Raw genomic sequence first — 14028 nt, forward strand, 5'->3', positions numbered from 1 at the left:
ATAGAGTAAACAACTTATGGAGATTGTCTTACCTGACCATAGATGCAGTCCATCAAATGCATAGGAGTAAAGGTCGTCACCCACACCGTTTCCTCCCCAGCCTTCTCCTCCTCCAGGATAAGGGCTGTAGCCCTCGGTCATAGCCCAGCCCACACGCAGGTGAGTAGCCTGTGCTGTCACAAAGGGTTCCACATGGTCTACAATCATCTCATAGTACCACTTCTTAAACTGCGTGGATCCCTCACAGGTACCCAGGAAGATGTTGGGCCTTACACTAAACACAAGAGACAAGATGTCAATAGGATCCTTAGACAAAAGCCAGATCCCTGCAATTTTTTCTGATTTGAGGATCAATATGACAGCAGTTTATTTACCTGGTTACATAGTTGACAATGTTGGTCTGCAGCAAGAGCTCACGACCTGGAAGCAGGTTTTCAGTGATGAGGTTTTGATTGGACCTCACAGCTACACCATTACACACACAAAGAGAGCGCAAGACATCCAGGACCTGATGACAGGAACAACACAGACATAACTATCATTTTTATTTTTACATGTGGGTATAACAACATTATAAAACCATGAAGTGTTTTTTGTTTTCTATTTCTTCGCAGACATGATTTCAACCTGCTCAATGGAGGAGATTGGTTTGCTGCCAGTTGATGATGTTTTCTACCCTGTTCCTACAAACCTTATGGTTCCTTCCGTGTTTGTCCAGAAGAGAGATGATTGATTTAATGTGGTTCTCCTGGATGATGTTCAGAACCTCAGGGCTTTCAATGAGCACACAGTAAAGCACCTCCAGAATACCTGAATGCACAAATAGACAAATTACTAGCATTTACTCAAATATATGCACACATGAGAGAAACTATAATAATGTATTTGTATTAGTATTTGAAACAAATCCATAATAATTTGATAAATAATAGCAAAAAAACAACAACATGTATGTAAATTATAGAAGTTTGTTTTTTAATTTAGTTAAAGGCTGACACAGATCTGTGCCTAGGGATCTCATAAGTTGCATCAGATACCATATTTGATGGCAATTAATCAGTACTAAAAAACAACTGTAATGTGTGGCTTGTGGATGTATGTAAATGAATAAGAGGAAAATGTGATACCAGAAGAGGCCTCCAGACGGTCCAACTTGCTAACCAGCCAGTCCAGGTTGTCACAGAACAAAGCACAATTCGAGCGGTTTCCCCTGATTAAAGAAGCTGTGAAGTGGAGACACAGACAGCGGAGTATTGTTATTAAATTTAATATTTTAATGTGTACTTTATTGTATCATAGAGAGTATAGAGTGAGTATTCTACCAAGCAGCTCATAAAGCAAGTTGACAATCTCCTTCCAGGACTCTGCAGCTTCCTCCCCGGCAAATTCAGAAAAGTGAGCGGCGGTGTTGTACACATTCAGGCGGTCGATGCACTCCAGTACGATGGTGATCATACCCTGAGAATTTCATTACTGTTATTGTTGATGCCAGAACTCTAAGTTGTATGTAGGGCAAGAACTGAGCTGAGACATGCACACTTCTCATGGTTCAGACTTCAGATTTGGAGTCCATAAGCAAAGGTGTGGAGATTACCTCCTCTTGAAAGAGATTCTGCCGGTTGCGCAGGGAGCGGAGCTTTGTCTGTTTCTCCTCGTGCTCTAGTTCCTCCTCGGGTGGACGGAAGTAAAAGATGAGATCCTGAAGAGAGAGGACGACGCCATCCAGAGGGAGTGACACACCCCCTGGTGACTTGTTCTTCCCTTTCAGAGAGTCCAATCCCCTGAAAGAACACAAGCAAACCAACACATTTTGTTCCCTCTATTCATTGTTTTGATCAAAACATGGTCACAGACCCTTTTGTGTGACAATACTGAAGGTATTTAAGTCATGCCACGTCTGTTTTAAAACCTCTTTCTTCTGATGACTAAGAGCAATTTTCTTCTCAGCTCTCCAAATATACATACTTGATGAACTGCCTGAAGAGGCCTGTAGTGCTGTAAATCATTCGAGCAGCCTGAGACTCTTCAGTCTGTGAGCGGGACACAGTTAAGGCATCGTCCATATGACCCTCTTGGTGCAGAATGACCTGAAGACACAGACAGCATAATTTAATCAAGGATGATATTCTCCAGTTCTGTCTGTCAATTGTGTGCTAACTGTTGTCTACTGACGGTTATGAAAGTGACTGCACGAGAGCATAGCAATATCATTGAAAACATAATCCATAGTAACTCAGCTTTTATTGCTATATTAAAGGTCCTGTGTGTAACATTCATGAGGGTTTATTGACAGAAATTGAATACCCATAAGTAGTCTAACATTTGAAATTAATTTTATTAAGCAGACATGATATGGTAATTATACATACAAGTGTACACCTGACTGTATGAATTGTTTTTTTTCATTACCCAGGAATAAGCCTGTCATATTTATGTCAGTAGTCAGTTCAGCTCTACGGAGGCTGCCATTCTGGAGCCATCATGTTTTTACAATAGCCCACAACAGACAAACTAAACATCCTTTGAGAGGTGAGCAGAGGAGTCCTATGTCTATGCAGACTCACCATGAGATGTCACTAATTGTTACACACTGGACCTGAAAGGCAGTCTCTTTTTGGTTTTACCTTTCTCTTCATCATTCCCAAGCGAGCAGCTTTGGCATCCAGGGCTGCATATGTGAGCCACAGTGCTTTGTCCACATGCTGGACGAAGCACATGGACTCTCCATACTTTATCTCTGGAATGCCCATGCCCTCAACATCACGCTTCTGAGCCACATCCACCTTCTCCTGCTCAGGGGGAACCAAGAGGAAAGAAGAAGAAGGAGGAGAGGATCATAAAGCATTAGATGAGAGAAGTGCCTAAAGGAAAGTGCACAGAGAAACTTGAACAGTTAATTCCGACCTTTGAAGCACGAAAGCAGAAAGCAGACAGTTTGGTGTTGGCCTTCTCTGGGTCGACCACCAACAGGCCCTTCTCTTCATCCAGACACAGGTACCGGCCTGTGGTGATATGGCGAATACGGAAAGACTGCCCCCATTTCATGTGGCTACCGCTCCAGCTGCACGCCAGAGGAAAGAAACATGCAGTCACTATAATTCTGATTTAATAATATTAATATTTCTGTGTCTGTTTTGAATCTTTGACTTTGATCTTTACCACAATACAAATAATTTCAAAAACGTTTAGACTCATTTAGACATTATTGTTTGTTATTTTATCATTTAACTTGTACTTTCTGTTTTTATCTTGTGAAGTCCTTTGACTTATAATTGTTTGGTGCTAAAATGTGCTATACACAGAAAGTCTGAATGATTGATAATAGTCCAGTGACGGTTGCTATAATTTTACTACCCACCTATTTACCTGGTATCTACCTACTGACCTAACTACAGCAAATGTTTGTTTCCATGCATTTTTGTACAAGGAAATGTCATTTTCAACACATTAATCCCTTGCGGGGACAATCACCTGATTCTAAGAGGCTCCAACCTCCACAGGGATCGAGCTTGACTGCACACAGCACCACCTTCATAGTGAGCCAACCTGTAACAGAGTCAAGCAGACACACACATGCTCAAAGATTGAAAAGACATTCTACATCTTCTTTATGTTAATGTATACATTCATAAATTTGTTATTTAACCTTCGCTTTTCCTCTCCTTCCTCTGGTGTAGAGATGGCCAGGCACTCGTCCATGTGCCCGTGGAAGAGCCTTAAAACGTGACCTCCGGTCAAATAACCTAAGAACAGAACCACGGACTACAGTGAGTGTGCATTGCATATTTTGTGTGTGTGAATCTGAAAGTATATTTCTAAATTTGTATGTGTTCACAGTTAGTATTTCAAAGCTACAGTGTCTAACTTTAAATTATAAATGAATGTCCATTAGATTAAAGCCATTGCCAAATGAGTTCACAAAATGCTGACTAAGCCCATCGGCTCCAAGCAACTCTCTCTGTGTTTCTCAGTAGAGCAACATTTTGAAACTCTCTTCCCCCAGTGATATTCCTGCACTGCACTCAGTGAATGACTGCTTAGTCTGTTGGCGTATGGTTGAAAACACCAAGAAAAAACTTCAAGAAGTTTGACAGGATAAAAACTCTGAGCTACTGTGTAGCATAAAGGTAGGGGTAGTGTGAGATCACCTAGGCATTATGTCATTCAGAGAGTGTTTTGGTAATATTCAGAATTCCTCCAGGGGGCAGCATAAGTTCTAGAGCTTTAAAACACAATTATAAAATGAGTTAAACAAATGACTGTGTGTTTCCATGGTTGCACAGCACTGGTAGCTGCAAAGCAAGTAGGTAAAGCAGGTTTATACCTTCAGCTAGTTCACACCCTGAACTGATGGGGTTCATGTTCCACAGAGTCTGCATGAAGGAGGCATCCACCATCAGGTCTCCACTGGCATATGACAGATGCTAAGGTAAGGAGAAAAACATCGGTTTAAATGACATCAAAATGTGTTTACCAGAGGAGTGGATTGAGACTTACCAGGTATCTCTCAGAGGACACGCTGACAAGGATGAGGTCGTCACCCACCCTGACCTTTTCACCTTCTGACCTTTGCTTAGAGGCTGGATGAATCGTCCACCAACATGCCTCACCTGCAATTAGAAGGATGTATTTCTAGGTCAAAGTGAAAGATGAGCCAAACAATTGAAAGCTGCTTTCAGACATGCACTGCAGCCCGGACCTTTTCCTGAAATCCTCAGAGGGGAACGCAAATGTCAGTGGTGTAACAACTAGTGTGTAAAATTTCCAAGTGCACTCAGGTGAGAGAGTGACCAAGCCAGGCCCCACCCCTTCATCAAACATTCTGCTGTTGCGAATGTATCTGAAATACAAAATCTCTCCCTGTGTTCTTTCTATGAAGTCGATGTCTGAAAATTGCTTCACAGTCTACCAGAGAATGCACAGTATAACATATTAAAAGAATCTTAAAAGTTTTACCAATGGAGTCTTCTTGTAAGCCCACGTCGAAGGCCAGCTTGTCCGTGAGTGAGCGAGATGTCGTCAAACAGCTCAGGTACTGAAGAGAAAGTTTTTATTCAGGACTTGACCAGGAATGTTCAGATGACATTAAAATGTTAGCTTTTATCTACAGTAAACAGTGAAATAGTAACAGTCAGTCTTACCATGCCTGAGTGGTGGTGTCTTAGAAGGATGGCATGTCCATACAGTAAGGTACGATGACCTCCACCTTGGGACGACTAAAGAAGGAGAAGATAAAGATAAAGTGTTTCACGGACCAGTCCAACATACAGCTTTTCATTGGCTTCAAATAAATCTTGATTTAAAAAAGGGGAAAACAAGGATGTTTTTGTGAACGTCAAGATTATGAGGAGCTCATAACTGTCAGTAAATGAAAATGACCTGATAACAACAGACTGTCACAGACAACTGCTGAGGACCATCTTGTCTTTTCTTATAAATCATAACAACACTGAACAACGCTGATGTCTAAGACAACAATATTTAAGCAAACATAATAAAAAAGAACCACATGAATATTAAAGTGGGATGAGAGATGTTGTAACACTTAAACATTAATATAACATATCAAATTATTTTCTGTAAATACATCGCAATGATGTATTTACATGATGACAAAAAAATATGAATGAATAAAATCCTTGACTCCAGTCACCACAGATTACAATTTCACACAAAGGTGGATAAATGAAGCCATCCTACCTTTTCTCAACATCGAGCCAGGATGCAAAAAGAAAACGCAATTATTGTGGCAATTGTAGATGGATGAACCTAAACATCCATTAAGTTGAGCCAACAGGACGATAACACTGAGCTGTAATGTAGGGTTAAGTACCCATAATCCACTGGGATAGTCAGGGGCAGGTATGTTAAGTGGTGGGTCTACAGACTTAGGCATTGCCAGCATTTGCTTTGGTTAGGACAGGTGGTCAGAGCATTTTGTATGTGTGTGTACTTGTACTTGTATTTGTTACCTCTTTAGGACATTTCTGGCATAAACACTGACCTTGTCAGGACCAGCAGTCCTCATGGAGACCTGATCCTAATGAGGCAGAACCTAATTTCTAAGGAACTGGTTAAGTTTATGGCTAAGGTATTAATTGTGGTTAGGTTAAGGTTAGGGTTAGCATTGAACTGATTATGGATAATGTTATATTTAGGCTGTCCAAATGTATTGAAGTCAATGCAGTGTTAGTGTAAGAAGATGCACAAACCTGTGTCTTTGCTTGCTATACATTTGTAGGGTCTGTACACAAGTTTTGTGCTGTAAGACTTGATTTTATGGCTAGGTTTGTGGTTTTCAATTTGGATTAGGATTAGGTGTAGAGTTGGGGTTAAGCATTTAGTTGTCATGGTTAAGCTTGTGGGAATTATGTCTATGACAGTTCCCCACAAAATCAGTTGTATGAATGTGTGTGTGAGTCTGGGCTCTGAGAGGAAGTCAGGCCTATACAGAGCTCCAGGGGTATCTGGTTCCCCCCACCCCCATCCAACTCTGACAGATATGGGGGGGTACTCTCTGCTGGGCTGCATTCCATGCTATTCTCATCCCTCGACTCACCATTACAAAGGTCTGGCTCATCCAAATCTTTCAACTCAAGGGTGCCCCAGAACTGCCCGAAATATCTAAAATAATGTGGCTGCTGAAATTCTGCAACTAGAGCGCCTTCTTTAAAAACAAAAACTACATCACAATGCTTTGCAATAAAAATAAAGCATTTAAGATGCAGTGCGTACTTTTTAAATATAAATTAATGTCTGTTAAATTCAAGTTCATTACCAAATTGGTTCACCTAATCCAGATTAAGCCTATAAACTCCATGACTCACATTCTCTCTGTCTCTGTTTCTCGCAGGTTGGTAAACTGATAAATATGCTAAAATGGGTTCACCTAAGATGCCTCTCTTTCTGAATGGTTTTTGGTGTTGATGCAAAAATGAGAAGCTGCAAAGCATTGCAGTGGTTTCAGCAGGAGTAATATCATAAGTCTGGGGTGCTCGGTGGCTACATATAAATCAGAAAGATATAAAACCCTCCCTGTGGATTTTCATGTCTATACCAACCACATTCGGTACGGAAGGTGGAACAGAACATTTCTTGCCATCATCAAAGAATAAAGACAAACTGTGTTGAAAAAACAACAACATCAAGCTAACAGGGTAAAATATTACTATCAGGGCATGAGGTCAAATGTGCTGGTGATCGTTTTGCATGAAATGTAGATGAATGATTCAGTGGTCTGATCATTTAGAGGACCTAATTCAATCACAATAGATACAAGTATGACTTTGTCTTTTGAACTGTCAGATTACTGAAACCAATAAAATGCTCTCGTTGCTTTGTTTATCTTCCTCTAGCAGTAATAGTAAAGATTTTTGTAGACAAATAACATCTTATACTGAATTTAACAAACACATGAATCAAAACATGTGAACAATACAGCACTAGTTACTTCGATAGGACGACAAGAGAACAACAGGACAGGAACGAGGACAGCTGCCAGTTTGGTTTGACACAAGTTACAGCAAATAACATGTGGTAACAGACATACCCATTTGTCCAAATCGACTGTCTGCTTGGATGTGAGCAAGAAGGGAAGGGGAGGGAGTGTCAGATAGGAAATGAATAAAAAATATAATAAAAAATAAAGCAAAGGGGAAGAAATAGTCCACCTATGGTGCTCATTAGAGTCAGGACTAATCCAATATCTGCATCAAAAAGATCACTCATCAGATATCAATCAAGAAGAGTAGAGCTCCAGTCTCAGGATTGGTATTGGCAGATCCAAATTCATAATTGGGAGGGTAAAAAAGTGGATCAGTAAATCAGTATTCACATGGACTGAACCATCATGAAGCATCTCAAGCAGTAGGAAAAACTCAAAACTCATAGTTTCTTGTTACTGTTTAAAGTCAGAGTCTGTGTTAGGTAAAAAAGTAGCTCAACCAAGAGAAGTCAGGTAAGAAATCTGATGTTTTAAAACACCAGGTGGTTCTGCAGAGGATTCCTCTGAACGAAGGGTATCAAAACAAAACTCTACACTCTAAATGTCTCAAATCTAAAGCAGTAATCCCAGCTGAAATTGAGAACACTGACCTGTGAAGGTGATTGGAACAGTAAAATAGAATGTAACAAAAAAGTGCCCATTCTCATATCGGGAAAAAACAAATGATCGTTTTCCATCTCTTCCCTCTTTCTCTGTTTTTAACTCCTACCTCAGTCATCTCCACCGTGTTGGCCAGCATCTCCTGCAGAGCACGAACCGACAGGGACTGCTCCAGAATGAAGGTACATATGGCCAGATCCGGGGGCACATTCTACAGACATATGCATACAGCATAAACATAAATCAAAGTTACTAAAGATAGACACAAACACAAAGAACATACAAAAGGAACAAAGGGCACACGCATTTTACCTGAGCGTTGGATGTGGTTTCCAGGAAGCAGAGGCGGTTCCCAAAGCCCTCACAGGAAAGACATAACTTAATCTGCTCCTTCAGGACGGAGGCAGTGCACTGCAGAACAACCTGGTCATCCTGTACAACAGAAAAGCAAAGTGTTAGAAACACATTTATTCACTTGCACATTATTTCAAGCTCAGTTCAGATTTATGTTCTGCTTGTTGACCCTAATTCATATTCTATGCTTTTCAGTTAGGGCTGCAACTAACAATTATTTTGATGAACCATTAACTGAGTTTCCAAACCTCAAAGTAACACCTTTTTTGTACATAAAGGCAAATATATTCACAAAAATTAATACATTCACATTTAAGAAACTGAAATCATAGAACTTTTCAAACCAATTAATTTAATATCAAAGTCTTATTTAAGTAATCACTTTGTAATCAATTAATTATTACAGGCCTATATTGAGAGACTTAAATGGTTATTTATGTGAACCGTGTTTGGTTATCAACCAAGCTAGAGATGATGATAGATATACTGTTTTCAAAGTACTGTACTGTTTTGAATTGTTCTTACTGTGGGGTCATCTTTAATTAACATCCATAATGTGTGGACATCATTTAGAAAACTCACTCTAACAGTCTCCATCAAGTTTGCATTAATTTACATCACACGTCCTGTGAGTGTTTTACATTAATTATTGAGACAGAAGCAGCACATTATATTCTAATTTGTCCCCCCACAGTTTCATAAGGAGTTGTCTACGTGTCACTCAGACTGCGTTTGCATGCACACATGCCTGCACTGATGTCATAGATTGAATTCATTCCGTGGGAAACGGTGGTCCTGTGTGTAACATACAATAGAACCGTGAGTACTGATGGATAAAACAAGCAGTGGTAATAAAAAAAAAAAAACACTGATGTAGTGTTGTAAACAGACAAACAAAATCTCTGTTACTCAAGCAGAATGCTAATAGACAGTAATTTGTTGTTCCTCATCAATCCCTGGATCCTTCAGAGACCAGTGTAAATGCAGCAATAAACACCCCCTCCCCTGTGAAACCCACACCTGACACTCAGCATTCTCAGCTGCTCATTCCACTCAGTCATTATGCAAGTGAACCCATCGCTTAACCTGCCTGATATTCCTCTTAATACGTCAGGACAGAGACTTTTCTCCAGTCTCATCTCACAAATAATGAATGACTATGTCGTCATGTTATAAACCCACTCACTGTTTGGCCCTGGTTTGCACCACAGACGTGTTAGGGCTCGGAAAAAAGAAATAAACAGTCAGCATGGGAGTTTACATGTCTATGTTTATGGCACATAGTGGTAAAATGGAAAGCGATGCATATCAGTGTCCTCATACAGCTACTCTCTTAAACCCAGAGCCCTCTACTGTTTCCTTGGATCAAGAGTGCCCTCTCTTCCTTTGGCTGGGCTATCATCTATCTCTCCTCAGCCTAGAAATGTCTCCTCTGTCCTGTCCTCATAGTCACCGCTTTACGCTCCAGAAAGTAGAGCAATGTGTCCTCTCTTTGCCACTGCAGACTGCAGAGCAAATCCCACTCAATACACAGACTCAGGTGTTTATAAAACTCACTGAAGATCATAAAAATATTGTTTTCTACAAAAAATAAGTGACCCTCAGAGCCATCTCTACATAGAAATCAAGTTCTCAATCACGTAAAACAACTTCTCTTGTACAAAATCATTATGTTGAACTTACAGTGCATCTAAGCTGAGCTTGAGATCGATATTAGTACTTACTATGACCAGGCAGCTCTCTGTTTTTGGTGGCTGATTTTAGATTAAAACAGCTCTAAATCTTGGCACCAGAGCAGAGCAGTCAAAAAGGTCACAGAAAGAAAGACTATGGTGAAATGGGCAAAGCTAAAGTGGCCATGTTTGAGGACAGTGCATACAGACTCACACTGAGCTAGTGGATATCCAAAAGCAGAGTGAAGTACCTGAGTGACTCACTGGTGCGAGACAAGATGTGCGGTCAGATGACAACCGTGGACAATATATGCCCCAGTAATATACAGCAGTCCTGACCATATATTTCAACAGAAATAAAAAGCAGACTCATACACTACCTCTACCATCCCTAACTGGCTGAGGTAAATATTATAGGCTCAAGTCTCATATCTCATTAAACATCCATCCATTCATCTTCTACTGCTTTATCCTCCATAAGAGGGTATCAATCTCAGCTGACATAGGACAAAAGGCAGAGTTCACCCTGGACAGGTCGCCAGTCCATAACAGGGCCACATATAGAGGTAAACAACCATTGCCTCTCACGTTCACACCGAAAGGCCAATTTAGAGTATCCAATTCACCTAATCCCCAAATCTGCAAGTTTTTAGACTGTGGGAGGAAAACCCACGCACACACAGTGAGAACATGCAGAAAGACCCTTATTCTGACAAGTATTCTTGCTGGCATTCATTATAATTTAGATTATTTATCTTACATAATCACATATCCAGGGATATTGATTATGATTAACTTAGTATTTGATGTATGTACATGTTTGGATACCGACAACCAACTGGACAGGAAAGTGTCACTATAAAGGGAGTATGCGATGTGGGCGTGTGCGGTTCCCACTCATGACGTGCTTATAATTCATCTATCAATGACTGCAAAGTTATCTTCTGCCTGAAACGAAAGGCACACCGTCTGGTTTGTCCATTTAGGCTTCTGTAGAAACAATGCAGCCTTATGAAAGTCTTATTCTAGGGCTACAAAAATGAAATTATTTTTATTTATACACTTTGGTAGTGTCTTCATTTTCTGATAATAAACCCTCCTAAATTGGACAACTGGTTTTGTGCCAATGTGACAGGTAAACACAATACTCAGCCAATATTTGCAAGCACTTTGCTAACACGTGGTTGGACCAGCTACTCTGCTCTGAATGTCAGGGCAATCAGACTTATAATAGAGCACTCTCTAATTAATTCCCTACTAAAAAGTTGTGCCCTTCCAAGTGTCTGACAATGTGAATCACTTCCAATCTGACCATGTGAAAAGCTCACTCATACACCACACAAACTCTTGAGCTTAACTCATCCTTTTATAAATAGAAGAAGCTCTCAGGATTTGAAGGATATGCAGCTGACGCTTTGCTGCGAGCCAGCCACAGCATCTGATTATTTGTTAATCTCACATAATTGTGTCTGATAGAGCAAAGACAGGACAGGTGGAACTGCATAAAATCCAGGAGGTGCTGGGTATCACCAACCTGACCCATCACAGTTATGTATCTGCTGTAAGGCAACGATTTATGTGGAAGAAACTCATTTGATGCCCCATCAACATGGCAGGTGTAAAGTTACAGCCAAACCATGTTTGGAGTTGGCGGCTGAAGCATGTGGGCAATGTGGAAGCTCAGGTCAGAGAGAGAGGTAGAGACAATTGGACAGACACTGACAGACACTTACACAAACAAACACACTGATGTGTGCAAATAGAGGTGTATATACGCAACGTGGATTTACAGCCAGAGGCATAGATAGCGCCTGAAAGCAGACACCTTTGTTTATTCTCTAAGGCTGTCTGATGGTGCACTTGCAGACAGAGGGTAGCCAGGATTCCCACGAAGAGCAGGCACGATGCCCACAGCCCGACTCAGAGAGCAAACAAGACAACATATGGAGAATGGTGAGAGGTTCAGTATGTCATCCACAATAATGATATGGGCATCAGTGTGTGATCCTACAACCATGTTACAGTTTAGTTTGGTGCCCATGCAGTGATGCTTAACTTTATAAAGCATATCCTTGTGGAACAAAGATTTGTAAGTGTTTGTGCCCATTCGTTCTGTAGAGTATTTATGAGGACCTGTTGCCACAACGTTGGAAGCATAGCATTGTCCAAAATGTCTTGGTATGCTGAAGTGTTTAGATTGCCCTTCATTGGAGATAAGTGGGCTAGCCCAAAGCCTGACTGAAACACTTGAATTCAATACTTAACAGGTGTCCATATAGTCTAAGTCTATAAGTGAGAGAGAGAAACTGTAAGATCTGTTTATCTGGTAACCTGCTGCTTGAAGGATTTCCTTTGTGTGGGCACTCGCTTCACTGATGGTATTATGCTATGACCAGCATCCAGCTAAGTGCCGATATAGTTTAATGTTGTTTGGAGGTATGTCTTCTCCAGCAGCAGGTGATCAGCAGTCTTTGGGATTTATTGTCTGTTGTGAAACTGGAGCTGATGACTTTAATAAAGTGTTCTGATTCTGATTTATAACAGTCACTGGTGCCATGTCAAAACAAATATTCCTTGCTTGACCAGCAGTGTTGGTACAACAAAAAAAGAGAACACCCTTGCCAACAGTGTTAAGCCTTTCTATTTAAGACCATAAGAAAACGCAACAAACATGGTACATGATCCTGTAGCAGCCAATTATGTAATAACCAATATATTGCACACCAGATGTGTTTAAAACCAAACAAGACCTTCCTCAAATCTTCAAACTGACTGAACGACATTATAAAGTATGCTATGAACAAAGCAATATCTTTTCTTTGTCACACCTACTGCAGTATGGTTGAAGAATTTTGGGTTCAGAAATTGTATTATAATATCCGACAGTTATTACATTAGTGTTTTTGTAGGAACAAAAAATAATATTGACACATGTTACAGTTACAACATTGATTTCTGCAATGTCCTTTATTTCAAATTATAAACAGTTTGGCGATATAATTAATGGAATTAAGCAGAACACAAAGTGTTATACAATTGAATCATAGTTTTAAAAAAAATGTGCTGTTTATTGAGCGTACAGTAGTATATAGAAGAAGGTGGTATTTTTATTGTACCAGTGTATAACACGTAAATAGCATTATTTCGTTTCAGTATTCAATATCACATGGGGACCTTATTTAGATTTAGTCTAATTATTTGTTCACAGCAAAAGAACTGCAATGAATAGGCAGGTTTTAGTTCATTTTAGTTTGCTATTTTCCCATTTTTTGTTTGTTCATTTTCTCCCACAGTCCAAAAGCATGCAGATGTGGGGATTAGGCGAATTGATTGTGTCAGCTGGGATTGGCTCCAGCAAACATCATGTGGAGGATAAAGCAGCAGAAGATGAGTATTTACTCATTTTTATTTCATGATCATCTCGATTCCGAGTTACGATTTCAGGCTTTAAAGCCACATTTGTCGATCTGCCCAGTAATCAAATCATTCATTAAACTAATGACGTCCACTATTTCCTAACAGTATCATATTTCTGCCCAGTTGTCAGAGAGCAAAGTGTGCTGATGCAGGCCACCCAAGATTGTTCATCATATTTATGCAGCCATTAAAAAATAAAGAGCGAAGGACAGCACACTGCATAGGATGCAGGTGGAAGAGAGGGTCAGCTCACTGCGTTAGCTGGGGTTTCCCTTTGAAAACTAGAGACTGTGCAGGTGCACTTTCAGCATCTACGGGGGTCAGTGACATATATATATATATACACATATATATATATTGTTTATTTATTTATTCATTTATACAGGGAATCCTTGAGATCAAGCTCTCATTTGCAAGGATGGCCTGTTATAGTTTTGGCAGAATAGAAAAATACATTTAAATAAATGAAAGCAAACATAA

The 14028-nt window shown here is 40.1% G+C and overlaps 1 protein-coding gene across 1 annotated transcript in view; it reads right to left on the reverse strand.

Annotated features, from left to right (window-relative positions):
* Positions 1-14028, reverse strand: part of ryr1b (ryanodine receptor 1b (skeletal)) — a 73156-nt gene that overhangs the window by 45242 nt on the left and 13886 nt on the right. Inside the window, exons 3-19 of the mRNA XM_044031628.1 lie at positions 8417-8536; positions 8214-8315; positions 5142-5216; positions 4957-5035; positions 4498-4610; positions 4325-4424; positions 3647-3743; positions 3472-3546; positions 2905-3061; positions 2625-2789; positions 1966-2087; positions 1595-1781; positions 1323-1458; positions 1128-1223; positions 692-810; positions 375-508; positions 33-274 (exon numbers count right to left, since the gene is read on the reverse strand). Of these exons, the coding sequence (XP_043887563.1) occupies positions 33-274; positions 375-508; positions 692-810; positions 1128-1223; positions 1323-1458; positions 1595-1781; positions 1966-2087; positions 2625-2789; positions 2905-3061; positions 3472-3546; positions 3647-3743; positions 4325-4424; positions 4498-4610; positions 4957-5035; positions 5142-5216; positions 8214-8315; positions 8417-8536 (2119 nt within the window). The remainder of the gene's footprint in view (positions 1-32; positions 275-374; positions 509-691; positions 811-1127; positions 1224-1322; positions 1459-1594; positions 1782-1965; positions 2088-2624; positions 2790-2904; positions 3062-3471; positions 3547-3646; positions 3744-4324; positions 4425-4497; positions 4611-4956; positions 5036-5141; positions 5217-8213; positions 8316-8416; positions 8537-14028) is intronic.

This window comes from Solea senegalensis, linkage group LG8, assembly GCF_019176455.1.
Source record: "Solea senegalensis isolate Sse05_10M linkage group LG8, IFAPA_SoseM_1, whole genome shotgun sequence".
NCBI classification, from domain to species: Eukaryota; Metazoa; Chordata; class Actinopteri; order Pleuronectiformes; family Soleidae; genus Solea; species Solea senegalensis.